The sequence below is a fragment of the Giraffa tippelskirchi genome, chromosome 5 (assembly GCF_054371585.1).
Source record: "Giraffa tippelskirchi isolate mGirTip1 chromosome 5, T2T-mGirTip1v1.2.pri, whole genome shotgun sequence".
Classification (NCBI taxonomy): domain Eukaryota; kingdom Metazoa; phylum Chordata; class Mammalia; order Artiodactyla; family Giraffidae; genus Giraffa; species Giraffa tippelskirchi.
Genome location: NC_137279.1, coordinates 35,445,734 through 35,472,377, shown reverse-complemented (window position 1 = coordinate 35,472,377; position 26,644 = coordinate 35,445,734). Strand labels below are relative to the sequence as shown.

The 26,644-nt window shown below is 43.0% G+C and overlaps 1 protein-coding gene across 2 annotated transcripts in view; it reads right to left on the bottom strand.

The window, feature by feature from the left end:
* Positions 1 to 4,362: 4,362 nt before the first annotated feature.
* SLC25A33 (solute carrier family 25 member 33) overlaps positions 4,363 to 26,644 on the bottom strand; it is a 32,419-nt gene continuing 10,137 nt past the window's right edge. Inside the window, exons 2-7 of one of the 2 annotated variants that reach the window (XM_081489344.1) lie at positions 22,627 to 22,806; positions 16,548 to 16,625; positions 14,480 to 14,580; positions 9,923 to 9,989; positions 6,336 to 6,616; positions 4,363 to 4,863 (exon numbers count right to left, since the gene is read on the bottom strand). In XM_081489344.1, the coding sequence (XP_081345470.1) occupies positions 4,661 to 4,863; positions 6,336 to 6,616; positions 9,923 to 9,989; positions 14,480 to 14,580; positions 16,548 to 16,625; positions 22,627 to 22,806 (910 nt within the window). In that variant the 3' untranslated portion in view covers positions 4,363 to 4,660. The remainder of the gene's footprint in view (positions 4,864 to 6,335; positions 6,617 to 9,922; positions 9,990 to 14,479; positions 14,581 to 16,547; positions 16,626 to 22,626; positions 22,807 to 26,644) is intronic. The other variant, XM_081489345.1, reaches the window with a different exon arrangement.

Here is a 26,644-nt window from a genome sequence, read left to right as displayed (position 1 = left end):
TAAATTAGTTTGTAGAGAACCATGACCCCCGCTCCTGAGGGTAATTGGATGATGGGACAGCCATGCTTCGGAACGTAATCCAACTATTAGAATGTCAGAGCTATAGGTGTTGGCCTAGAGGGATGAAACACTTTAAAAAAAGCAATATGCACATTAACTTTAATAATATACGTTTGAATAAACTATCATGTGTTGTTGTTCAGTTGCTCAGTCATATCCGACTCTTTGCGATCCCGTGGACTGCAGCACACCAGGCTTCCCTGTCCATCACCATCTCCTGGAGTTTGCTCAAAATCATGTCCATCGAGTAGGTGGTGCCATCCAATCATCTCATCCTCTGTCGTCCCCTTCTCCTGCCTTCAATCTTTCCTAGCATCAGGGTCTTTTCCAATGAGTCTGTTCTTTACATCAGGTCCTTCCAATGAATATTCAGGACTGATTTCCTTTAGGATGGACTGGTTTGATCTTTTTGCAGTCCAAGGGACTCTCAAGAGTCTTCACCAACACCACAGTTCAACAGCATCAGTTCTTCAGTGCTCAGCCTTCTTGATGGTCCAACTCTCACATCCATACCTGACTACTGGAAAAACCATAGCTTTGACTATACAGACCTTTGTTAGCAAAGTAGTATCTCTGCTTTTTAATATGCTGTCTAGGTTTGTCATAGCTTTTCTTCCAAGGAGCAAGCGTCTTTTAATTTCATGGCTGCAGTCTCCATCTGCAGTGATTTTGGAGACCAAGAAAATAAAAATCTCTCACGGTTTCCATTCTTTCCCCATCTATTTGCCATGAAGTGATGCAATGATCTTAGTTTTTTGAATGTTTTGAGTTTTAAGCCAGCTTTTCCCCTCTCCTCTTTTGCCTTCATCAAGAGGTTCTTTAGTTCCTCTTCACTTTCTGCCATAAGGGTGGTGTCATCTGCATATCTGAGATTATTGATATTTCTCCTGGCAATCTTGATTCCAGCTTGTGCTTCATCCTGCCCGGCATTTCACATGAAGTACTCTGTATATAGGTTAAATAAGCAGGGTGACAGTATACAGCCTTGATGTACTCCTTTCCCAATTTGCAACCAGTCCATTGCTCCATGTCTGATTCTATATGTTTATAGAAACAGATGATCGTTAATACTGAACTGCAGTTACCTGGTCAGGGGGTGGTAAAGAAGATTCACTTCATGCAAGTGTTTTAGTATTGGTTTGCGCTAAATTACTTCTATAACTAAAAAAAAAAAAAGGAATATTTGTATTTAATTATGCAATATCTCAGTGTTGCCACAACTATTAATGTTTTGAGGTTAACATTAGAGTCCTTACTGTCCTGGACTGTACTGGGTGATTTAGCAGCAGTTACCTTTGACTCCTGTTGCTGGTCAATCTGTCCTACATCCTAGATCTGAGCCTTCACCAAGAACTGCAAAGAGGCAGGGCAGTGATGAGTCTGGTGGATGCTCCACTGTCTTGGAAGTCTTTCCCACATTTTTGCTTTCACCATAAATGAATATCAGTGAAATTTCCCTTCAAAATGTGAGACGTTGCATTTAAGCACCATTCTCTTTGCAAGGAAGACTGCCGGCATGACATTCCCCTCAAAGGAAAGGCTCTGTGATGTATGTGGACAGAAAATGCACCCCACTGTTCTGCACTGGGCGTGACTAGTACAAGCTCATATCGAACATCATAATCCTTAAGTGAATGGAATGGAACTATTTGCTGGACCTTGGCCTCAGAGCCAGATCATCGCACAGGCTCTGCGGCCCCTTCCACCCGACAGGCATCTACTCAACAAGCAGCACAAACCACGAGTGGTCAGTTTACTACTTACCTCAGCAAGTGAGGCAAGCCGCAGTGCCTCTCACATCTGTAAAATGCCGATGAAACTACATGCCTCACAAGGTTGTCAGAATTAAATGAGAAAATCAGTAGCACCTCACATACTGCTTGGCACATGAACAGGTAAGCGATGGGTAAGCCTTACACACAGGACTACTGAAAAATGGTGAAATCTCAATGATTAAGCTTGTGGAGAAGAGAGCAATCAACCATGGGATTTCTCCATTAGCAGCTCAAACAGTGATATTTCCCACTTTAAAATCCAATAACCCCTTTATAGAGAAAGCATTGCTTTTTTCCTGCTTGTTCTCTCCCTGCTTGTACTCTTGGTACTCAACATTTCTTTCATTTCAATGCCTTGGTGCAGAAACAAGCAGAGAACTAAAGGATGTCAGCTCAACATCAAATTTACCACTTCAAGAATGTATATGTGAGAATTACTTGCAAAAATTCTCATACCCACCTAGTGGATATTAAGCAACCTAACTTTTTTCTAAAAAAAATTATTTTGGGCTGTGCTAGCTAGGTCTTTGTTGCTGCACGGGCTTTCTCTAGTTGCAGTGAGTGGGCGGTGCTCTGTGGTTAAGGTGTTAGGGCTTCTCTTGTTGCAGAACACGGGCTCCAGAGCACAGGCTCAGTTAGGTGTGGCACACGCGCTTAGTTCTCCTAAGGCATGTGGAATCCTCCCGGACTAGGGATCAAACCCACATCTCCTGCATTGGCAGGTGGATTCTTAACCACTGGACCACCAGGGAAGTCTGAAACCTAACTTTTAACCTATTAAACTCTTGAGGAAATATTCAGACTTTAATGCATGCAAAGGGTTTCATTCAAGCTGCTTCAGTCATGTCCAACTCTTCTGCAACCCTGCGGACTGTAGCCTGCCAGGCTCCTCTGTCTGTGGGATTCTCCAGGCAAGAATATTGGAGTGGGCTGCCATTTCCTCCTCCAAGGGGTCTCCCCGACCCAAGGATTGAACCTGCATCTCCTGCGGTTTCTGCATTGCAGGTGGATTCTTTACTGCTGAGCCACCGGGGAAGCCCCCTCAGATTTTCATATGAATATTAAAATAGGAAGATGTTGCTCAGTTAAAATGAGCTTCTGGAATAGAAATCTCTTTGCTGTCAAGCACTACAGAGCTTGACTAGTCATTTATTTTGATTTCCATTTAGTGTTGACAGTTGGAGCAAATTATACTAGAGGGCTCAGAAACACCAACCAACCTCCTTTATGACCAAAAGTGAACAAAAGTTAACTCAACTGTATTTCAATTTGAAAATATCCTCCTCTCATCCCTACCAGAACATCTACCACTGAATCTGAAGCTACAAGGTATCCATGATTAGAATCAATTATCTAAATATTCAGGTTGAAAAATAACCTTAATGTATAATACATACAGACTGCAGTGAAAGGGCTAATGGGAAGATTGTACATAGATCTTACCTGCCTTCTGTCTTACTATCTTTTTGTTGTTTATTAAAGTTCCTTTATAAATGGGGGCGGAGCGGGGGGTGGTTTAAAACTAGTGATTTATTTCCAGGACTTTTAACCTTGTACTAGGGTATTTCAGCATTACCAGTGCCTCCTCTCTTGGAGGAGCAGGTGGTCGATCCTGCACCCTGCCCCTCTTCTCCAGTAATGGAGCCCCCAAAACAGGGCTGAAGACCCCAGAGGGCAGGTCTGCTGCTCGCTAGCCACGTTCCACACTCACCGCCAACTTGGGAGGCCCCTAATGCTCTCACAAAGTGCCTGGGCTTGAATAGGCTGAACCTGAGGAAATACATCCAGGGGCAAGGAAGTTGGTAAACTGTTCTTTAAAACTCTTACCTTTGGCACTTCCCTGGCGGTCCATTGGTTAAGACTCTGAGCTTCCAATGCAAGGGTAATGGGTTTGTTCTCTGGTCAGCAACTAAGATCCCACATGTTATGCGGTGTGGCCAAAATAATATAAACTCTTGCCTTTGGTTCAAACTGGGGATAGAGGGTAACTTCTGGGAAAGGTTTATGTATGCTCAGTTGCTGTCATGTCCGACTCTGTGTGACCCTATGGACTGAAGCCCTCCGTGCTCCTCCGTCCATGGGGTTCTCCCAGTCAAGAAGACTGGAGTGGGTTGCCATTTCCTCCTCCAGGGTATCTTCCCGACACAGGGATCAGACCTGAGTCTTCTGTGTCTCCTGCATTGGCAGGTGGATTCTTTACCACTAAGCTACCTGGGAAAAGGTTTATAGTTTAAAATACTTAGTGTCAGGAAGTTGTATTTATTTTTTTTAAACTTGGCAGCTGGAGAGCTCAGATGATCAATCTGTAGGAGATCTAGAAATGAAGAAAGGAGACCAGCTGAGAGGTCTGTCCTGGTCTGCCCGGTGCCACCAAGCTGTGACACTTATCTTTCCATCAGTGCAGGATCTAACATATTAGAAAACAACTGTACTTTTAGTTTTTCTCTGCATTTCTAAGCTTATGCTTAACTGAAGTCATTAGGTACAGTTTACCATAAGGTGGACATAAAAGAGGACACAAACCAAATTTATACTTAAATTAAATACCATGATTTAATTTACTGGCTGCTTAATCCTGTATTCTCTTAAGTTAAAAAAACAAACAAACACAAACACCAACCAAAAGTAGTTATAATTAACTGTTAACGTTAATGAATTTAAACCTTCCAGAAAGCACGAATCCAAAAGGAAATGTCCAACAGGTGATGCAAGCCAGATATTCTATGGCTTTCCTGTTTCGGTCTCAAACGTTCTACATGTCAATGGAAAAAAAAAATTCTCTAGTTTCTCAGTTTTATTCTTCTAGAGCACAGTTTTCTGGCCTGTTACTGAGCATGGTCTTCTAAGAGGTACACAATTAACTCGTAGGTAGACAACACAATGGCAGTGTTTGGTATCTGCCGGATGAGCTGGGCAAAGAGTCCTCTATAAAAGGCCAGGTAACCTTCTTCCCGGAAGACCAGCCGAGCAGTCTGGACGAAAGACTTGTACTTCGTGCCCTCCTCCCGGAGCCGCGTCCTGATGACTTCTGCAGAAAGAAACACGCATTTCAGGCTATGGACGAACTGTCCTTCCGAATGGTATATGGAGAGAAGACAAAGCACACAGCTTTATACACGTTAAGGTGCAACTATGGCTCTTTGCCATCTCAGCTCTGTTTAGATGGGGCAGCCACGCAGACAATGAAGAGTTCTTTTCAGAACATCTTCTAACTCTAGGAATTGGTCAATTGTCCCCACACTTATGTATACTTCTAAGGGAAAGAGTGCCAAATAACTTCTAAAGGATTAGAAAAATAAAAGTTTCATTTGAATGAGACAATTTTAAGACAGTTTATTGTTTTCTACTCTTAAGTGAATGCTGTCACTTCCCTGGCTGCTGCTGCTAAGTCGCTTCAGTCGTGTCCGACTCTGTGCGACCCCACAGACGGCAGCCCACCAGGCTCCGCCGTCCCTGGGATTCTCCAGGCAAGAATACTGGAGTGGGTTGCCATTTCCTTCTCCAGTGCATAAAAGGGTAAAGTGAAAGTGAAGTCGCTCAGTCGTCTCCGACTCTTAGCGACCCCATGGACTGTAGCCTACTAGGCTCCTCTGTCCATGGGATTTTCCAGGCAAGAGTACTGGAGTGGGGTGCCATTGCCTTCTCCTGGAGGCCACTTCCCTGGAGGCCTAGTTTATATTAAGCATAGTGAGTGGTATCTCCAACAAGGCTTTCTTCCCATGTACTCCCCAACCTTCTCCTCCTACTAGGATCCTTCTCCATTCTGTCCAGCTTAAAAAAACACCTCCTTCTTTCTCAGAGCCTCGCCCACCTGGCCTGGCCTCACCCTGGCCCCCGTGGCATGACACCTGGCACTGCCCGTCAAGTGGACTTCAGGGCATGTGACCTGGGAAGTGGCAGACCCCCTCCCCGAGAGCCCGTGGGGCTGCTCGGCGCCCCAGCACATGACGGGCACTCAATGACCTGTTACAAGTTGGCCGGGTGCAATGCCACAGCTGAGAGTGCAGCGGCTGTTGGAAAACAAAACCTGTTTTTCATGGCACAATAAACTGAGCTGTTTTGTTTTTTAAAAAAGTAGTTCAGTAGAATATGAGGTCTATTATGAATTCCTTATAAAATAAACTTACCCAAAGTAGCTTTCCTCAGCACTCCATTCAAGGTGGAAGCTGAGAGAATTTTTTTTTTTTAAAAAGCTTGGCTCCCATATCATTTTTTTTTAAACTGAGGCATTTTAAACAAAATCCAGATTTTTTGTTTCTTTGAAAACATCAGATGCGCCACAACACAGAGCTCATTGGCCACAATCAGGCGGAGCCAAGGAAAGCAGAGCTCCCACCGACCGCGTGACCTGCATGCACGAGCTGAAGCCAGCTGTACTGGGACACAGCTACCTTGCATTACCCACAGGTACCTGCATCTCCATTTGAACCCCAGAGGTCTGGAAGTACTGACACACACCAGTGGCCGCTGTACAGCGCCGGAAGGCCAGGCAGGACCTACCGTGGGGGTAAGCGACACAGGAGGCGCATCCCTTAGAAAGAGCAGCAGCTGCCATAAGTCCAAAAAAATTTGTGGAATTTTTCTCAGTCCCATTTGTAGAAGAGGCTAATGGAGCTTCTTTCAGATACTTCTTTAAACTTTCATAAATAGCAAAACAGATGATGGTTTCCGAAATCCCAGCATACGAGGCAGTTAATCCCCTGTAGAAGCCGCGGATGCCTTCCGTCTGGTAAACATAGCGGGCACACTGGAGCGTGTTCATCTGTTTGGAGCCTCGCACTCTGCACAAAGGAGACCAATGACAGGCCGTTACGACACATGCCAAGGAGCCTGCCTGCTGCCCCGAGTCACAAGGATGATAAAGAGAAAAGTCCACGAGGAGGCGCCATAGTCCTCCTTGGTCTGGGGTTGGCTGAGTCCTGTCCACTGTGAGGCCAGGCCTATCAGCTACAACACCCCACAGGCCCACAGGATGGCACGTGCACCTGTCCCAACTCGCAGACACGTGCTCCGAGTCTTCGATCTACCTTTGGGAAGAGCTAGATGGAAGGTGTTCACCCAAGAGGAAAATATGACTGCAATAGAATCAAAACCATTCATGTGTCTACACATGCAGATAGATGATACATAGACTAGATTAAAAGAGTTGGGAAGGCAGTAAGACATGGGGAAGTGCTTAAAGTGGAGAGCAGGATGAAATTCCATGTAAAGTACAATTATGATACAAACATGCTTTAAGGAAACACTGAAGGAAAATCTGCCAATAATCTCACAGGGTGGTAAGTTTAAGTGCTCTTTGTTACCACTGTAGTCTCCAAATGCTGTTATTTTGACTCTATCCTTTCTTCTTTGGGTTTACTTATCTGGCTGTGCCAGGTCTTAGTTGCAGCAAGCAGGATCTTTAGTTGCGGCATGCGGGATCTTAGTTCTGGATCACAGATCGAAACCAGACCCCCTGCATCAGGAGCTCGGAATCTCAGCTGCTGGACCACTAGGGAAATCCCTCCATTATTCCCACATTTGTAAAATTATAAACATAGAAGAAACAATACAATAACTAAAAGGCCTTCAGCTTGGATGCTCCCGCCCCATGGCAGGAAGTTTTCATAAACTGCCTGGATACACATGGAATCCCAGGACTGGATAGTGTTCACACTGGGCGCACGTCGGACACCATCCTGTGGGGAAGCAGATCAGTGTACTGCATCCCCCAACTCCCACCCCCTACCTGGAATAACCTTCGTAATGCAAATGCAAGCACCCTACTCTCCTGTTTACCATCCTCTTATACGGGGTCTCTCAGTCTTGGCACTACTGGGATTTCTGGGGCTTGACAGTTCTCTGTTGAGGGTTGTCCTATGTGTTGTAGAGTATCTAGCAGTCTTCCTGGTCTCTATCCACTAGATACCACCTAAGCTGTGAGAGACAAATATCCAGGTGCTGCCAAACATCCCTGAGAACAGGGCCCTGGAACCCCTGCTCCAACAGCTCTATACTGTCTCCAAATACAGCCAAGTCCAAGCTCCCGTTCCACCCCAGGGCTTTTAAGGATGCGGGTTCTCCAGCCTTATCTCTCTGCACCTCTCTCCTTCCCCAGCACATTCACATGCACAACACACTCCTTCTTTCTGCTGCTCAGAATGAACAAAGCTTCCCTGTCTCCAGATCTGCTGCACACCTGAGTCTCTGCCTGAGGCACCTTCGCTGCCAGTGCCCACTGGGCTCCTGGGCATAGGGAGACATCCCTGCCACAAGAGCCCCTCCCTGGCTGCCTCCCTGCACGTCCCATGCAGACTGCATCAGGGAGCCCCCCAGGGTCCTGGAGCACTGTCGGCCCCTTCTCCCACCAGCCTATAATTCTCTTTATTTTCTGTGAAGCTGTGAGCTTTGGGAAAGCAGGGCTCGTGTCTCATTCTTGGCTGTTTCTGCTGCCACCGGTGCACAGGAAAATATGCAACAAATCCTCACTGTTGAGGGCTCCGTCAACAGAGCCCACCCAAACAGCTTTAAAATGTCCTGAGCACAGGTCATTACCAGGCAGATTTTTAAAAATGCACATAAAGAAGGCTCTCAGCTGACCCATGCGTTTATCCCCTGCTAAACAGAAGTGATGTGAGGACACTGTGTGCACACTTGGAAGTGACTGCCCAAAGGTTTTAGGAGAGGACTGGTCAGGAGGTCATAGGACAAGAGGTTCTTGAGGGTTCTATTCCTGGTGAGGAAGGCAGGTTCAAGGGGACGGAAGCAAGAGACCACGTGACATTTTTTGAAAACTTCCAAGGACCTTGACGGTTAAGCTGAGGAGTTAGGATTTGACCCTGACAGTAACTGACATTCATTGAAGGCTTCTGAGCAAGAAATCTCTTTAGAGCCGGTACATTTTAGAAGGTTCCTTCAGGTAGAATGGACAGGGAATGTCAAAGACCCAATTCAGAGGCTACCGAGGTCCTTCGAGAGAAAAACAAGCAAAGGCAGAGCCCACCTCCACTTCTAGGTGTCGCTCTTGCTTGCTCTCTCCCCTCCTTTCTTTACAGGTAGCTTAAGGTTAGACTGGACTAGCTGGAAGTTTCCAGCACACCACACAAATTTCTAGGCAACCTAGTGACAAAAGGGTATTTAGAATCCTATCAGAAAACATTGTTTATCATCATCACTGACTTGAAATTACCGTAGTTACTGGGATGTTCCTTGATCTTGTTATTTAATATACTAAAGAAGTATATCAATATATTATAACTTTTAAAAACACTGATAATTGTATTTCAATAATTGGTTTTCATTGCTTTTAAAAATATCATTCTAGGACTTTCCTGGTGGTACAGGAGTTAAGAATCTGCCTGCCAGTGCAGGGGACGTGGGTTCCATCCCTGGTCTGGGAAGATTCCATGTGCAACTAAGGGGCCACTAAGCCTGGGAGCCACGACTACTGAGTCTGCGTGCCTCGAGCCCGTGCTCCGCAACAAGAGGAGCCACTGTAATGAGAAGTCCAAGCACCCCTGCTCACTGCAACTAGAGAAAGCCCACTTGTAGCAACGAAGACCCAGTGCAAAAAAGAGAGAAAAAAAATCATTCTAAAAAGTGCCTGTAGGCTTCACTAGAGACTGCCAAAGGAACCCAGAGCATGAGAAATGTTAAGAATCCCTGGCTACAGTTTTGGGGGAGAAATCCAGGATCTTTGAGGACCTCGGGAGACTAAAATGCCCCTTCTGAGCTACTGTTCTAGCACCCTCCCACAAGAGAGGCCATTTGGAGGACAGTTCACAGCACTCCACCTGGGGGCGGGGTCTCCCAGGAGCAGAGACCTAGGACTACCCCGGGAATCAGGGGCCTCACCTGAGCGAACTCCTGACATCCCCTTGTACATCCCCTTTTGTGTTATTTCTGCTGGCCTTTGTCTCCCCCCCTGAGGCTTGGCAGTATAAACCTCAACACAAGAGAAGTTTCTACATATGCTTATATGCAGATAAAACAAAGATGGGGATGGTTAAGGATGCTACAGGTCTCACTCTACAGCTGGAACAGGCGGAAGAAAAAAAAACCCTAAGAATTCAAGTCTTACATTAAGGAAGGAACAAGTAAAAACTTACTTTCGTTCTAGCTGCATCCGGGTTTTAACCATCCATATAGGGTTCATTAAGGAATTTGTGACAAAAGCTGGAAGAAAAAAAACCAAAACAAATAGAAAATGTTATCACTGAACAGATCCAATACTTATTAAAGCCATGTTTTCCATATGATAAACCTTGAAATCAGGCTTTCAATGGCTTAGTAATAAAAATGGTAAGAAGCAGTTCCATTTCCACACAACAGATGGAAGTTGTAGTCCCCTAAAATGTAACATCTATCGGTAATGTTGAACTAAAGTAAATCTCAATTTTCTAGAGCCCTGTCAATGGACAGGGCAAACATCCTCTTCCAACAACACAAGAGAAGACTCTACACATGGACATCACCAGATGGCCAACATTGAAATCAGATTGATTATATTCTTTGTAGCCAAAGATATGGAGAAGCTCTATACAGTCAGCAAAAACAAGACTGGGAGCTGACTGTGGCTCAGATCATGAACTCCTTATTACCAAATTCAGACTTAAATTGAAGAAAGTAGGGAAAACCACTAGACCATTCAGGTATGACCTAAATCAAATCTCTTATGATTATACAGAGGAAGTGAGAAATAGATTTAAGGGACTAGATCTGATAGACAGAGTGCCTGATGAACTATGGACGGAGGTTCATGACATTGGTCAGGAGACAGGGATCAAGACTATCCCCAAGAAAAAGAAATGCAAAAAAGCAAAACGGCTGTCTGAGGAGGCCTTACAAATAACTGTGAAAAGAAGAGAAGCGAAAAGCAAAAGGAGAAAAGGAAAGATATACCCATTTGAATGCAGAGTTCCACAGAACAGAAAGGAGAGATAAGAAAGCCTTCCTCAGTGATCAATGCAAAGAAATAGAGGAAAACAACAGAATGGGAAAGACTAGAGATCTCTTCAAGAAAATCAGAGATACCAAGGGAACATTTCATGCAAAGATGGGCTCAATAAAGGACAGAAATGGTATGGACCTAACAGAGGCAGAAGATATTAAGAAGAGGTGACAAGAATACACAGAAGAACTGTACAAAAAAGATCTTCAAGACCCACATAATCACTATGGTGTGATCACTCACCTACAGCCAGACATCCTGGAATGGGAAGTCCAGTGGGCCTTAGGAAGCATCACTACGAACAAAGCTAGTGGAGGTCATGGAATTCCAGTTGAGCTATTTCAAATCCTAAAAGACGACGCTGTGCAAGTGCTGCACTCAATATGCCAGCAAATCTGGAAAACTCAGCCGTGGCCACAGGACTGAAAAAGGTCAGTTTTCATTCCAATCCCAAAGAAAGGCAATGCCAAAGAATGCTCAAACTACAGCACAATTGCACTCATCTCACATGCTAGTAAAGTAATGCTCAAAATTCTCCAAGCCAGGCTTCAGCAATACGTGAACTGTGAACTTCCAGATGTTCAAGCTGGTTTTAAAAATGCAGAGGAACCAGAGATCAAATTGCCAACATCTGCTGGATCATCGAAAAGCAAGAGAGTTCCAGAAAAACATCTACTTCTGCTTTACCGACTATGCCAAAGCCTTTGACTATGTGGATCACAAAAAACTGTGGAAAATTCTGAAAGAGATGGGAATACCAGACCATCTGACCTGCCTCTTGAGGAATCTGTATGCAGGTGAGGAAGCAAGTTAGAACTGGACATGGAACAACAGACTGGTTCCAAATAGGAAAAGGAGTACGTCAAGGCTGTATATTGTCACCCCCCTGCTTATTTAACTTATATGCAGAGTACATCATGAGAAACGCTGGGCTGGAAGAAGCATAAGCTGGAATCAAGATTGCCGGGAGAAATATCAATAACCTCAGATATGCAGATGACACCACCCTTGTGGCAGAAAGTGAAGAACTAAAGAGCCTCTTGATGAAAGTGAAAGAGGAGAGTGAAAAAGTTGGCTTAAAGCTCAACATTCAGAAAACTAAGATCATGGCATCTGGTCCCATCACTTCGTGGGAAATAGATGGGGAACCAGTGGAAACAGTGGCTGACTTTATTTTTTCGGGCTCCAAAATCACTACAGATGGTGATTGCAATCGTGAAATTAAAAGACACTTACTCCTTGGAAAGAAGGTTATGACCAACCTAGATAGCATATTTAAAAGCAGAGACATTACTTTACCAACAAAGGTACATCTAGTCAAGGCTATGGTTTTTCCAGTAGTCATGTATGGATGTGAGAGTTGGACTATAAAGGAAGCTGAGTGCCGCAGAATTGATGCTTTTGAACTGTGGTGTTGGAGAAGACTCTTGAGAGTCCCTTGGACTGCAAGCAGATCCAACCAGTCCATCCTAAAGGAGATCAGTCCTGGGTGTTCATTGGAAGAACTGATGTTGAAGCTGAAACTCCAATACTTTGGCCACCTCACGTGAAGAGCTGACTCATTGGAAAAGACCCTGATGCTGGGAAAGATTGAGGGCAGGAGGAGAAGGGGACAACAGAGGATGAGATGATTGGATGGCACCACCGACTCAATGGACACGAGTTTGGGTAAACTCCGGGAGTTGGTGATGGAAAGGGAGGCCTGGCGTGCTACGGTTCATGGGGTCACAAAGAGTCGGACACGACAGAGCGACTGAACTGAACTGTCCATGAACAGAGGAGCCTGGAGAGTCCAAAGGGTCACAATGAGGAGAACACAACTGAGCAACTGAGGACAACTACTAGTCCTTCCAGACTCTAGGTGGTGCTGTTGGTATTCCTGTTAATGTGATTTCTATGGTAGTAAATATGAAACTACTCTAAAACTCAATTGAAAGCATCAGGTCCAGATATAATTTGTTTTAAAGAAATGATGATCTAATCCAAAAGAGTACTTTATATTTAACTTAAAATAGAAGAAACTAAATCTCCATTTACCTGAACCCAAACCAGACATTTCAATACCTGACTGATCATTTTAGGAAATCGAAGTTTTAAGACTGATCTGCCTATTGGAACCATCTTTAAGTCTTCTCCATCTTAATGTTGTTAATCACTCTACACCAACCAAAAAAGCATTATTGTGTATCACTGACCTGACACACAGCGAGACCTTTGGAATATGTCATCCCCTCCACATTCTAAATAGATTGATTAGATAATATGACCCTAGACATGCTTCAGTTGTGTCTGACTCTTTTCAACCCTATGGACCCTGCCAGGCTCCTCTGTCCATGGGATTCTCCAGGCAAGAATACTGGAGTGGGTTGCCATGCCCTTCTCCAGGGGATTTTCCTGACCCAGAGATCGAACCTGTGTCTCTTACATCTACCTGTACTGGCAAGCAGGTTCTTAACCACTAGTGCCATGTGGGAAGATCCACCCAGATAGTCTGTAAATCAACAAGGACCTACTGTGTAGCATGGGGAACGATATTCAGTATCTTGTAATAGACCATAAAAAACTGAATCACTCTGCTGTATACCTGAAACTAATACAACTTTGTAAATCAACTACACTTGCATTACAAAAAAAGGAAAAAAAAGAATGCTACCAAGAAGGAGGAGAAAAACCAATTGTAGCAACATTAGCTCCTTGAAACAGCAAATTGAAGATTATTTAAAAAAAAAAAAAATTTCCCTTCAGGTCCATTTTATTTATCAAGGGTTTCTCTAAGTTAATTTGGCAAAAGTTGCAAAACCGGTGCACAGCTTTTAGTTTATGGCTAACTCACTATTGGCTGAGGCAGTGAGGCCCCACCTCTTCTGAACTCCACACTCCATACCTTTGACCTCCCTGCCAGCTCCATATCCTGTAAACACCTTTCTTGTGAAGCATCTTTGCTAATGTCATTTTCCATTTGAGATCCAGAAATTATCTGTAACTATTCAGATGAATTCCTAGTACTTTTATTTGGAGGAACAGGAACAAAATGGATATATACAATTTAGAGGTCAGCAGAGGGTGGAAATTTTTCATAAAATGTCAGTTTAATTCTCTAAAATGCCTTTCTATTTAAAGAGATATAAAATTTATATCAAAAGCGACATGGCCTTGCAGCAATCTACGACTGACATATTTCTGCCAAGTATTTCCTGGGAGAAAAATCCTGTTGTGAATTTTCTATGGTAGGTGGAATGATTCTCTCAAAAAAGAACAGAAAAGACACCTGATCTATCTCCAACCCTGCTGAAGAAACCCCACTACAAGCCCCGAGCCCTCATCACAGAATCCAGCTGCTAAGGACAACTGTACACAGGGTGTGCTAGACACCTGGAGAGTCACAGAAAAAGCAGCTCGAAGTTTAGAAAATAATGTAATAGAAAGACATGAAAACACATTAATATTCCTTTAAAAGATACATCACACTAACCAACAGCACGCATGAGAACATGTCAATCTTAACATGTCAATCTTGAGGGAGAATAAATGGAAGCAGTTACAAGCTGTTCTCAAATACCCAGATTTTATCAATTCTAACATCAAGTCTCAGAAAAATGAGTTCAAGTGCAAAAGAAGCAGAGAGGTAATTTTTAACTCCTGGGAAGAGCCCTTCTGGCACAACGCACACTTTAGGGAGGTGAGACACTCATGAGCACTCACTGGTGTAACACACCTGCAGAACCAGCTGAGAAAACGTGCACGATGTTGCTGTTTGGCACGAAGATGCCATTGAACTTCTCTTTGGCCTTGGAGTAGCAGGCGAAGTACACAGCCCTGTCAGAGCAAAGAGAGAACACGGTCAGGACATCTTGGGACACTGGCTCCATGCAACCTCTGACAAATTCAGGAATATGGGGAAGAGGTTAATAGGTAATCACAAGCTTAACTTCATCTGGGCTCAAACCAAAACCTGCTGCAGGCGCCTTTGGGAAGCTCCCGCTTGTCCCTCCAGAATCTGTGATGATGGAAGTGCCCTAAATAACTGAGGAAGGTGAGGTTTTGATAGTATACATATGAAGTCCATTTACCTTCTTCATTCTGGATAAATGCCAGTCCTTTTAAGCACCAACATATATTGTAACTGCTAAAATTTTAATGTATTTCCAACGTATATCACATGTGTCCTGCCTTATACCATAATGAGTGTGTCACATGTAATTTGAACTTTTTTCCTGATGACTCGGGACCACATAGGAACATGTAGGTTGGCACACGTTTCCATAAAGGGCTCCCTCCACGGACGTGCTCCCTACCCCAGAACGGGACCACTGGAGGGGTGGTACCCCTTCCCACCCCACCTCTGGCTCTCCAGTCTCCTCTGCCTGTCTGCTTTCCCCTCGTCTGTCTCTTCTCAGATCGGGGCTGAGGAGCAGAGCCTGCTTGTGGTTTTCCCTACTCTTCACCAGCAATGCCAGGGAAAATGGCATTCTTTTTTTCTAGCTGACCAATGGATCAATTACAGAATGTATTTTTCAACCTAGGATGCTGACTACTTATCATGATTGTGTTATAAAACTCTCTTTTTTTTTTCTAGGTCCCAACTGTTCTAAATGGGTGTGGTGGCCAGGACTCTACATCAGACTGATAAGCGTTACCAGGTTAAGCACTGTCCACGAGTAGAATGACTCCGTGTTCTTCATCAAGTACATGTATGCAGCATGGCTGTGTTCTCTTAATAATGCATGCCCCATATAATCTCACAGGCTAGTACTTCCTGTATTTTCAATAGATTACACACACATAAGCTATGGAATTCTAAAGGAACAAAAGGGTTTAATAAGAATCTGCACATTTATGATATCCTCAGGAAATCTGTGTATAAACTGGAGCACTGACCTGCAAGAATTCAAGAAGCTTTTAGTCTTCACTTCATATAAAATGACATTCTCATTTTTGTTAAAAAGATTCTCCTTAAAGTCTACCGTATATGTCGATTTATGTAAGTGTCCTACCAGTCACATCCAACTCCCCTTTCCAGAAGGCAATTTCTAGAAGCAGTTTCTTACCTACTTTTCAGAGATACACTGGCCCACCCCTCCACACGCAGAAACATTCATTCCCTTTCATACTCACACGTGTGTATCCTCTCCATCAGTCCTGCCCAACAGAACTTCCTGCGGAGCTGGAAATGCTCTACGCCTGTGGTCCCCTATGCAGGAGCCACTAGCCACATGTGAAAGCTTAGTACCTGAAATGTGGCTGGTGAGACCGAGGAACTGAATTTTTAATTTTAATTAATTCAAGTAGCCCCATGTGACTGTATTGGGACAGTGCAGCTCGATGTATTCAAATAAGCTTTAAAGGGAATTAAACCTTGAAAAATGGGGATTTTAAAAAATACATAAAGTAAAACCTAGAAGCTTTTAAAATTCCTTCAGATGAGTGCTTCCAAATGCAAATTCTGATGTGGGTCTGAAATCCTGTCATTTAAATCAGCTCTTCGGTGATGCCACTGCTGCTGACCACACACCACACTTAGGAGGAGCAAACAGAGAAAGTTCTAGGTGATGGGAGCAGAATAATTTTCAACTTAAGAATACAACAACCAAGAACCTCTTTCTAACACACGTACATTGAAAGACATACCAACAGTTAACACTATTTCTATACATCAGACGAAGTTAAGATTCTCACACAGAAAAAGAAACTAGCCATCTAGCAGTACTGCCCCTCTGGTTAAGAAAGGACTTGGTATATTACATACTGTATGTTGTGGGCTAGCTGAAAGGTTCAATGCTTACCTTGATGGTGCAACTCCAACCAAATTTGGACCCAAGCCTCTAAAAAGTGACTTTGGTCCCTCCTTCTCCAAGATTGACCTGAATAATAAGAAAAGATGTATCTTTAAAATCCTTAGGCAAGGGCTACGCAAAATGGTAAGGGGTCAATCTTCACATAAGCTCCTTGAATAAAGAACAAAAGTTTACAAAACCCCTGAGGTCTTATCTGATTATATTACAATACAGAATCAGAAGACTGAAGAATACTGCCTTCATTACTACAGTGAAAAAAAATGCTTCAAAAGTTCTCTTGTCCACACAGGAGTAATGTTCAAGGTTTGCACAACATATGAGCATTCTTGTAAGGCAAAAAGAGCACCTGACAGGTATCACAGGATCTTTTCCTTACTAGCAGGTATCAAGTCCAAGCCTTGTAAGTGACCCCAAGGTGCACTCTTGTCTGCAAGGCCCAGACTAACTTTCCAGTCACGCTGAGGGTCACATGAAGGAGCTCTGTTCACCACACTAGACAACTAGAGGGCATACCTCATTACAAGTACAATGCACATTTCTTTCTTCATGGCATCTGGGGAAGGTCAAAGCATTGTGTTTCAAATGAAACCTGGCCACACAATGGACTATCACTTGGTAATAAAAAGGAGAAGACTTTTGAGAGTCCCTTGGACAGCAAAGAGATGAAGTCAGTCAATCCTAAAGGAAATCACCCCTGAATATTCATTGGAAGGACTGATGCTGAAGCTCCAATACTTTGGCCACCTGATACGAAGAGCTGACTCATTGGAAACCCTGATGCTGGGAAAGGTTAAGGGTAGGAGGAGAAGGGGGTGATAGAGGATGAGATGGTTGTGGCATCATCGACTCAATGGACATGAGTTTGAGTAAACTCTGGGAGAGAGCGAAGGGCAGGGAACCCTGGCATGCTGCAGTCCATGGGGTTGCAAAGAGTTGGACACGACTGATCGACTGAACAACAGCAATAATAAAAAGGAAGTACTGATGACTCACACAAGGATGAAGCTTCAAAAAACATTAGGTTAAGTAAAAGCAGACACAAAAGGCCATATGTTGTATGATTTCATTTAGATGAAATAATCAGGAGAGAAGCCTATCGACAGAATAGTGGTTGGTTGTCTAGGGCTGTGGGTCTGGGGATGGGGAGTGACTGCAAACAGTGAGGGGATTCTTGTAGTGGGAAGGAAAATGTTCTAAAATCAAACTGTCGTCAAGGTTGCACAAAACTCTGTGAACATATTAAAACAGGTGAACTGTATGCATTTACTGGGCAATCGTATGGTATGTGAATTACATCTTAAGTGCATTTTGAAAAATTTTTTAATTGAATTTAGTTTTTTATTTGGCCACACCATTTGGAATGTGGGATCCTAGTTCCCAATCAGGGATCAAACTGGTGTCTGCTGCAGTGGAAACACTGGACTGCCAGGGAAGTACTCTGAATTACATCTTAATAAAGCAGTTAAACCAAGAAATCCAGAGACTCACTGAAGAAGTTCTAAAAAGTGAAAGAAATATTGGCAGTAAACGTTTTCATGTTTCTGCTCTTGTGCTAAACCAATCACTTAACAAAAGATTAATGATATAACTGGAATACAGACTGTGGTTAGTTATATCAATATTAAATTTCCTAAATTTGAAAACTGTACTCTGGTTTTAAGAGAACACTCTTTTTGTAGGAAATAAATGCTCAAGAATGAAGGGTAAAGGGACATAATGTGTGTAACCTTTTTTCAGATGGTTCAGAAAAAAAAAAAAGTACATATATAGAGCAAAAACAAACAAATGTGGCAAAATGTTCAACACAAGAGACCTGAGGTAGAGTATAAGCAAGGTATGTGCCCTGTTCCTGTCACTTTTAAGTTGGAAATAATTTCACAATAAAAAACTTTTAAAAATGAAAAAGCTATAGGTCATAGGTTACAAAAATACTGAACTCATCCTAACACTCTAAAGGAACTACATGTTTTACTGCATTTTCACACTGGCCACAACCAAGCCACTTGGTCCTTAACAGAGACATCAGAATTTGGTGTTTTCAACTTTAAATTCTTTACTGTTAACTCTTTCTCAAAACAGGATTCAGCTTTAAAAAAAAAAAAAACACACACCAAGCTCTCTGGAAAAAAAACTTCTCTCAAATAACCACACCTTGAAGTGACCTATATCTTATAGTACAGAATGTGAAAGCTTTCAAATGGTCAATACATATAGAATTTCTCAAGTTTAGGCTCTATCTATGGTCCCCACGACTGTTCACTGTGCCGCCAGCCCTAGGAGTCACTTAAAACACAATTAAGGGCGTCTCTGGCTCCAGGAAGCTGGGAGCCACGCATCTATAATGCAGTGGGGAACTGGTGTCCTCAAGTGACTCAGGCCTTTTAAGAGCTGCAAAAAGGCTGTCTCCATAGTGACGCACGTTAACAGTGGGCAAAAAGTCAAATCTGTTACATAATTCAAACTTCCAACCTATCTGGATGTTTACAAAACTTTTCTGGAACAATCAAGTGTCTACTATAAATGGTACTCCTCAGCTTCAAAATAAAGCATGTTTAGGGCCCAGACTAAGTTTCCCACAGTCCTATAAGCTTTCATTTAGGAAAGAAATGCAGAAGGAAACTAGGGTCTTGTCTGGAGTGTTTTGTTCTCTTCCCTCTTTTAGATCAGACTATGCATACCACAGATCAAGTTCCAAGACAAAGCTCTGAGCTGAAGCCATCAGCTTTTAAAAGAAAAACTACCTCACTAACATATTACTTTTCACATTAAAAAGGTACTTGAAAAAACAAAGTACCTGAAATAGTTTAAAGAACAACAGTTTTGATTGGAAAAAAAATTTTTTTAAAAGATTACGTCTTAAGACTTTTTAAGGCAGATACTTAAATAAATGGATTATGACCCTTTGGCAAATTTAACAGAGAGAGCCTAATTGTGTTAACATCTTGTCTTCAAATAACTATATTCAAAATATAAAGGTAATCAGTGCTCCAATGGAGAATACCTTTTCTCTAATAGATTAACCTGAGACATATGCAAATACTGATTTGTATTTTGAAAAATAAAATTCCTGTAAACAAATTCTGTTGTCTGTTAAGTCTTTAAATGTAGCACTTCCTGGAAGAATAAGACTAAAAATAAGCAGTTTAGTTTTAAATGAATAACCATCTGACTATAGGCCACCAGGCCCCCCTGTCCATGGGATTCTTCAGCAAAGAACACTGGAGTGGGTTGCCATTCCCTTCTCCAGGGGATCTTCCCAACCCAGGGATCGAACCTGGGTCTTCTACACTGCAGGCAGATTCCTCATTGTCTGAGCCACCAGGGAAACCACCTGATAAACCCAATGACTTCTAATTGTGAACAGATGACCTTGGTGGGCTTTGTGGCACAGAGAAAAGGCCTGGATCCCTGCTCTCAGTTCACCACTTCCTAGAAACAAAGCCTGCTCAGTAGCCCCTCACCACTGCTCTAGCCTAGAGGTGATTAGTGGACGACTCAGAAAGCACAGTCCAGTAATCCAGGTGGGTGAGGAGGGTGGTAGGGAAGCAAAAAGCAGTCATCTTCTATTAAACTATCCGAAAAGACAATGCTTCTTACGCTGGCACACTATCTGATGTAAGTACCGGGTAACATTCTGCTTTCAGAACTTAGTGACAAGAAACAACATGCATCTACCCCGAGGAGCATGTGTGCTTTCTCCAGATGAGTTATGTAGGGTGACAGCCCCCTTTTTGCCTTCGTTACCAGGAAACTCAGCTATAAATCTCATGTTTACAAAGTACAGGAAGTAGGTATTATGCCAGCAGCTAATACTGGTTATTTACACGGCAAGCGGAGGAATGGGTGTCAAGCTCTTCATATTCAACATCTTACTGATGTGTCACGTTCTGTTTGTCCTGCATTCTTGCCATGTGGCAGACAGCATTCTCAGAGATTGGGGACACCTCAGTCGTCAAAACAAATCTAAGCCCCTACCTCTGGGGAACTTCTGTGCTGGGTGGGTGGGGGGGCGCCCGCAGGGAGAGAAAATAAACAATACAAATCAGTACATTACAGTGTATGATGGTAAATGCTATGGATAAAAATAGAGCAGGATGGAGAGAGTGTGAAGGAAGGGCCTAGTTTTCAATAGCATGGTCATTGCAAGGCCTTCCTGCAAAAGGGACAGCTGAGAGGCAGCCATGCAGATAATGTCCAGCAGAGAGGCCCTGCTGTGGAATGTTCCAACATTCTGGTCTTTTAAAGGGCCAGTAAGGAGGCCAAAACGGCTCAGGAGGGGGAAATTCAAGGAGGCAAAGTCAAGGAAGTAATGGGATGGGTCCAGCAGGCCTCATGGGCAGCTTCAGCTTTTACTTGGAGCAAGGGCAGAAGGATCTCCTCTGCTTTGCTGAGAAGAGCCTGAGGATGGAGCAGGGTGCAAGGTCTTCTGCCAGGCCAGTTAGGAAGATGGGTTGTCTTGCATGCAGTGTGGGCGCTGTTCATGTGTTTTAAAAGATGGAGAGGTTTTTTTTTTTTTTTGGTTTATATTTTAGTAGAAGACGTGTCCTAACACACTTGAACTAGAGAAACATTCCCATTTACCTTAGGGGCTTGGCCCCAGTGACACCCTCGACTTCCGGTTAAGACGTTCCCAGTTATAGTAAATAAATAAATCTACTAGTCATGCGAGATTGGCAAGTATGTAAGAGGAAGTTCACCTTGGATGTTAGCAAAGTTGGCAAATTACCGCTGTTTCACTATGTGCAAAGCACTTCAAGTTCCTCAGAAGCAAGGGGTCATTGGAGACACTGCTAGTGACTTGACTTACTAAAGGCGAACGGGGACGGGGTGTCTTCAGAGCCGGTCTCTCTCCTTACTGACAGCAAAGCACGCCTCCCATCTCAGTGCCCCACTTTTCCTGGCCTGCCCCTGACCTTCTGCATCTTGTGTCTCCACAATCCTTCTCAGCATTCAAGTGAAAAAAAAAAAAATCTGCCTCGAGTCTTGGCTATCAGCGACCTCTTTCTCTAGTTGGGACCTTGCCCTCAGCAGCTGGTGCTGCTGACCAGTTTGGCCTGAGCTCTGATGTACCCTGGTATGTGTGTTTGGTGTGGGTGCCTGAATTACCCAGAAGTCGGCTTTACAAACAAAACATATCTAAAAATAAGTTAAGCACGTTCAAACCCATTCTACCTTATCTAAACTGTGACTGAACTCTGCCCCAAATTCAAAGTGTTGTGGTTATGAAGACAGAGCATCTCCATTTTCTTTTTCTAACGCTTCCCCACTAAACATCCACACTGGTACACAGCTGGGTCTCTCTTGAACCCGTGCTCTTCCAATGATCAGCTTTAGAGCTCTGAGTAACACGTGGCGTCAAAGTCAGTCATCATTTTAAAGTTCTCTTTTAAAGAACAGGGTCCCCGAGCTAAAATGCAGACATTGCCAAGTGCTCTTCTGAATTTCTGATTTTGCCTTAAGCATAGAGACAGATCAACCAAATTCAACTTAAGAACATTTGGCGACTTGGTAAGCAAATGAAATATTTTAATACAGTAAAAACAAATAAACTAGGTGGGTAGGCTAGGTATGAAACAAAAATTGTAAAGATCAGCTTAATAAACATATATTGCAGTTTTTCTATAAATGTAAAATTATTTTCAAATAAAAAGTAAAAAATTACAACATTTTGTTTCCATATCACTTCCTCTTAAAATATTCACAACACTTCTCTTGTGCAATTTTAAAATTCATTCTACAAGCCTCAGAACTTCTCGCTAGCACTTAAAAGACTTGGGGCAAGAGCAACACTCTGATGTAACAATTTAAACATGGATTGTTTTGAGTTTGCTTTGTTAGGTTTACTTTAACTGTCCCTGGATGGTTATCACATGCATGCCGGGAGCCCCGAGGCCAAGAGAGCAAAGTCAGAGTTAAAGATATTGGTATAGATATACCTAGTTCTTATATTTGATCACAGCCTCTACAAACAAAACATCCCATCTGATGGGCCAGATAAACATTCTGCACTGACAGTGGGGGGGTGGGGGTGCTGGTGGCATGAGGCCAGAACCAGGAGTGAACTTACTTCAGAACCTGTAAGAGTCCAGGCGTCACTGATGTTTGTCTCACCACCCCAGCTCCGCTGATGGTCCCCAGATGAACCTGAGGATAATAGACTGTCCGAAGAGCTAATCTTGAAGACTGCAACCTTGTCTTAATGACTTCCAGTGGACAAGTGAAAATAGCACCAACCGTGCCCCCACACCTGTAAGAAAGGAAATCACAACAGGATCAGAAAAGCTATACTGAGCTGTGCGTACATGAAATGGGAGATGGAATTTTTCTCTATTAAAAAAAGAAAAAAAAAGGTACCTATGTTCATTTCATAATTAGAGCATACCAACAAGGTGGGACAAATGGAGAGAGCAGCATGGAAACATTAATACACTAACATATGTGAAACAGATAGCCAGTGGGAATTTGCTGTATGACTCAAGAAACTCAAACCAGGGCTCTGTGACAACCGAGAGGGGTGGGATGGAAAGGCTCAAAAGGAAGGAGTCATATGTATACGTATGGCTGATCCATGTTGATGTATGGCAGAAACCAACACATACAGTAATCATCCTTCAATTAAAAATAAATACAGAAAAAAAATTGGTTGAAATCCCAGCAGCTAAAAAGATAACCACTGTTAACATGTTAGTACATCCTTCAGGGCTTTTCATTACTGGCTTTTTAACCTCATATCTTTTTCTTCTTATCTAGATACTATGAATGTCTTTCCATGTCAATATATATACACCTACATCACCATCATTTGCAATGGTTGCATCCTATTCCTATCTATCAATGTATAATATTTTAACCTACTTCCTACCATTAGATGTTCAAGTCATTTCCAATTTCACTCTCATGCTGCAATGAATATTCTAGAAAATGTATCTTTTCACGGTGAAATAAAAGTTATTCAGGTAATGCTATATTTTGAAAATCAGTGTTCACTACAAATCAGATTTTTATTAAAATCTGACTAATTTGGACTCCACTGAAAATCAAACTAAAGCTTACCTTTTAATAATGAAGCCTGTGTGTTTCACTCAGAACTAATCAATTCATCCTCCGGAATTTCATTAGATGCACTAGCTCTGTGGATCAGAGTTCCCTTAACGATCCTTCACAATTGGTTCATACAAAAATATTACCTGAACTTAAAATTTAAATATTTTCATCTATTTATCCTAATATACAGTACGTCAAGTCTGTGTATTGTCACCCTGCTTATTTAACCCATATGCAAAGTACATCATGTGAAATGCCAGGCTGGGTGAATCACAAGTTGGAATCAAGACTGTTTAGAGAAATATCAACAACCTCAGATATGCAGATGATACCACTCTAACGGCAGAAAGTGAAAAGGAACTAAACAGCCTCTTGATGAAAGTGAAAGAGGAGAGTGAAAAAGCTAGCTTAAAACTCAACATTCAAAAAACTAAGATCATGGCATCCGCTCCCATCACCTCATGGCAAATAGATGGGGAAACAATGGAAACAGTGGGAGACTTTATTTTCTTGGGCTCCAAAATCACTGCAGATGACTGCAGCCATGAAATTAAAAGATGCTTGCTCCTTGGAAGAAAGCTATGACGAACCTAGACAGCATATTAAAAAGCAGAGACCTTATTTACCAACAAAGGTCCATCTAGTCAAAGCTATGGTTTTTCCAGTTGTCATGTGTAGATGTGAGGGTTGGACCATTAAGAAGGCTGAGAGCAGAATTGATGCTTTTGAACTGTGGTGTTGAGAAGACTCTTGAGAGTCCCTTGAACAGCAAGGAGATCCAACTAGTCAACCCTAAAGGAAATCAACCCTAAATATTCATTGGAAGGACTGATGCTGAAGCTCCAATACTTTGGCCACCTGATGCGAAGAGCTGACTCACTGGTAAAGATCCTGATGCTGGGAAAGATTGAGAGCAGGAGGAGCAGGGGATGATAGAGGATGAGATGGTTGGATGGCAGCACTGACTCCATGGACATGAGTTTCAGCAAACTCTGGGAGACAGTGAAGGACAAGGAGGCCTGGCGTGCTGTAGTCCATGGGGTCGCAAAGAGTCAGACATGACTTAGCAACTGAACAACAGCAATAATAAAATAGCTATTTCTGTCTTTTCTTAAACAATAATATCCATGAAACTGCATGTCTGGTGGGCTGGTTCTAGATAACAATGTCTCAGTACCACCTGAAGCCACTCCTACACAACCAGTTTCAAAGGTTCTTCTCTTTGGAGAAGATCAGAACACTGATGATCAGAACCTGCATTGTATTCATCTTTGTATCCCTGGCGTTAAGATTCGCAGGTTCACAAACAATATTTGTTCATCAGAAGAGGAATTACTAAATTTCCCTGTAAGGGAGCTAAATGTTTGAAAAGAGCACTTACTGTCTACCTTTTATCATAGGCTGGAAGGCAGGAGCTTTGTACTGTATGTTCTTGCACTTGGTTAGAGCATAGTACCAGCCAAACAGGTGGTTCAATAAAAATGAAACAGCAGAGGCATCTATGATTGGGAAAGGCAACAAGAAAGAGGAGGGACAGGCCTTGGCAAACACAGAATCTGTAAGTGAGCTTCCTGACTCAATGCAGGTGTCAAAAATCTGGAAGCAAACCCAGCCCCTCAGACCCTAGCACAGGCCCTGAGGTAAGGGGTGAAGTCAAGTTCCCAGGCAGCATTTTAAAACCAGGAGCCCAAAGTTACATATAGCAAGTAAAATCCTGATAACTAAGAGCCAGACAGATGCTATCAACTTAATTGCACTGCTGTCACTGCTGAATGACAAGAATTCAACCCTCCAACAATCCTGGTAAGGTAGGATTGTTTAGCTTCAATTTACCACAGAGAGCCTGAATGTCAGAAAAAAGAGAATGACATATAGACTAGGGGAGCAGGGAGGAGAGGAAAATAGCCATTTGGAGCTATGCAGGTAAACCTGCTTTGAAATCATGATGGTAATAATACCCTAAACTGAGCTTTCACTGCCAAGTGCCTGGGTTCAATCCCTAGTTGGGGAACTAAGATCTCACAAGCTGTGGCAAAAAAACAAATGTAACAAAACAAACAGAGCTGTCTCTTTACACAGTGTTTTCTGAACTGTGGTCAAAACCCATCAAACACCAGCAACAGTAGAGGATCTCAACCAGAACAGGAAGGGAGGATGGCAGGAACGACTTGACCTGTGTGTGGGACAACTATCATGTAAGCTCCCAGTTTTGCAGGGTGGTATCATCCTGACCTCAGACAGGGAACCTGGGTCTCGATGAGGTTTATACACTTTCACAAAGCCACAAGTACCTAAGTGTCTCAACTGAAAACCAAATCCAGACCCTTTGTCTGCAAAGCCTGTGCTTCCCTCTACACTAAGGTATCCTCTCTGGGAGTATTACAGAAGGACACGTATTTATATACAGTTTGTTAGGCTAGTTCACACTATTTGCAATTCACAGTTAAAATGGAAAACTGTCAATTAAGACAACTAGGACTTATAACTTTAATGTGTCTTTCAGTATGAAGAAAAAATCCTGAGCCCAATTGAATGTTGGTTGATATAACATGCTTCGAGCACAAAAACATATCTAGAGAAAATGGGATATAATAGGGAGTGTATTAAAAAGAAAAAAAAAACCCTTCCAAATCTGTATCAATTCACATAAAATAAACTGCTCTTTATTACAATAAAAACTAGGTGATGATTCCATGTCGCTGAAAAAAAAAGACAAAAACCCACAGCTTGCGGTCAATTCTTGCATCAGAAAGTCAACAAGTTCCAATAAGACACAGGTCAACCACCTTTGCCCTGTCCCCAGGTCAGCCGTACTTCTTACCTCGACCAATTGTTGTCTACACGGACACCACCGGTGGTCAGAGGATGGCCTGCAGCAGTGCTAAGCAAACACCCGCTGACAGTGAGCTGGTCACCTCCTGGGTGGGGGTGGCAAGCCACACTCGCTCCACAGCCACCGTTCTGTATGTTACACACCCATGTGCCCAGGGCAGAGGGCCAGCTGGTGAAAAGACCCCGGCCTCCTTCAGGGGCAAACGGAG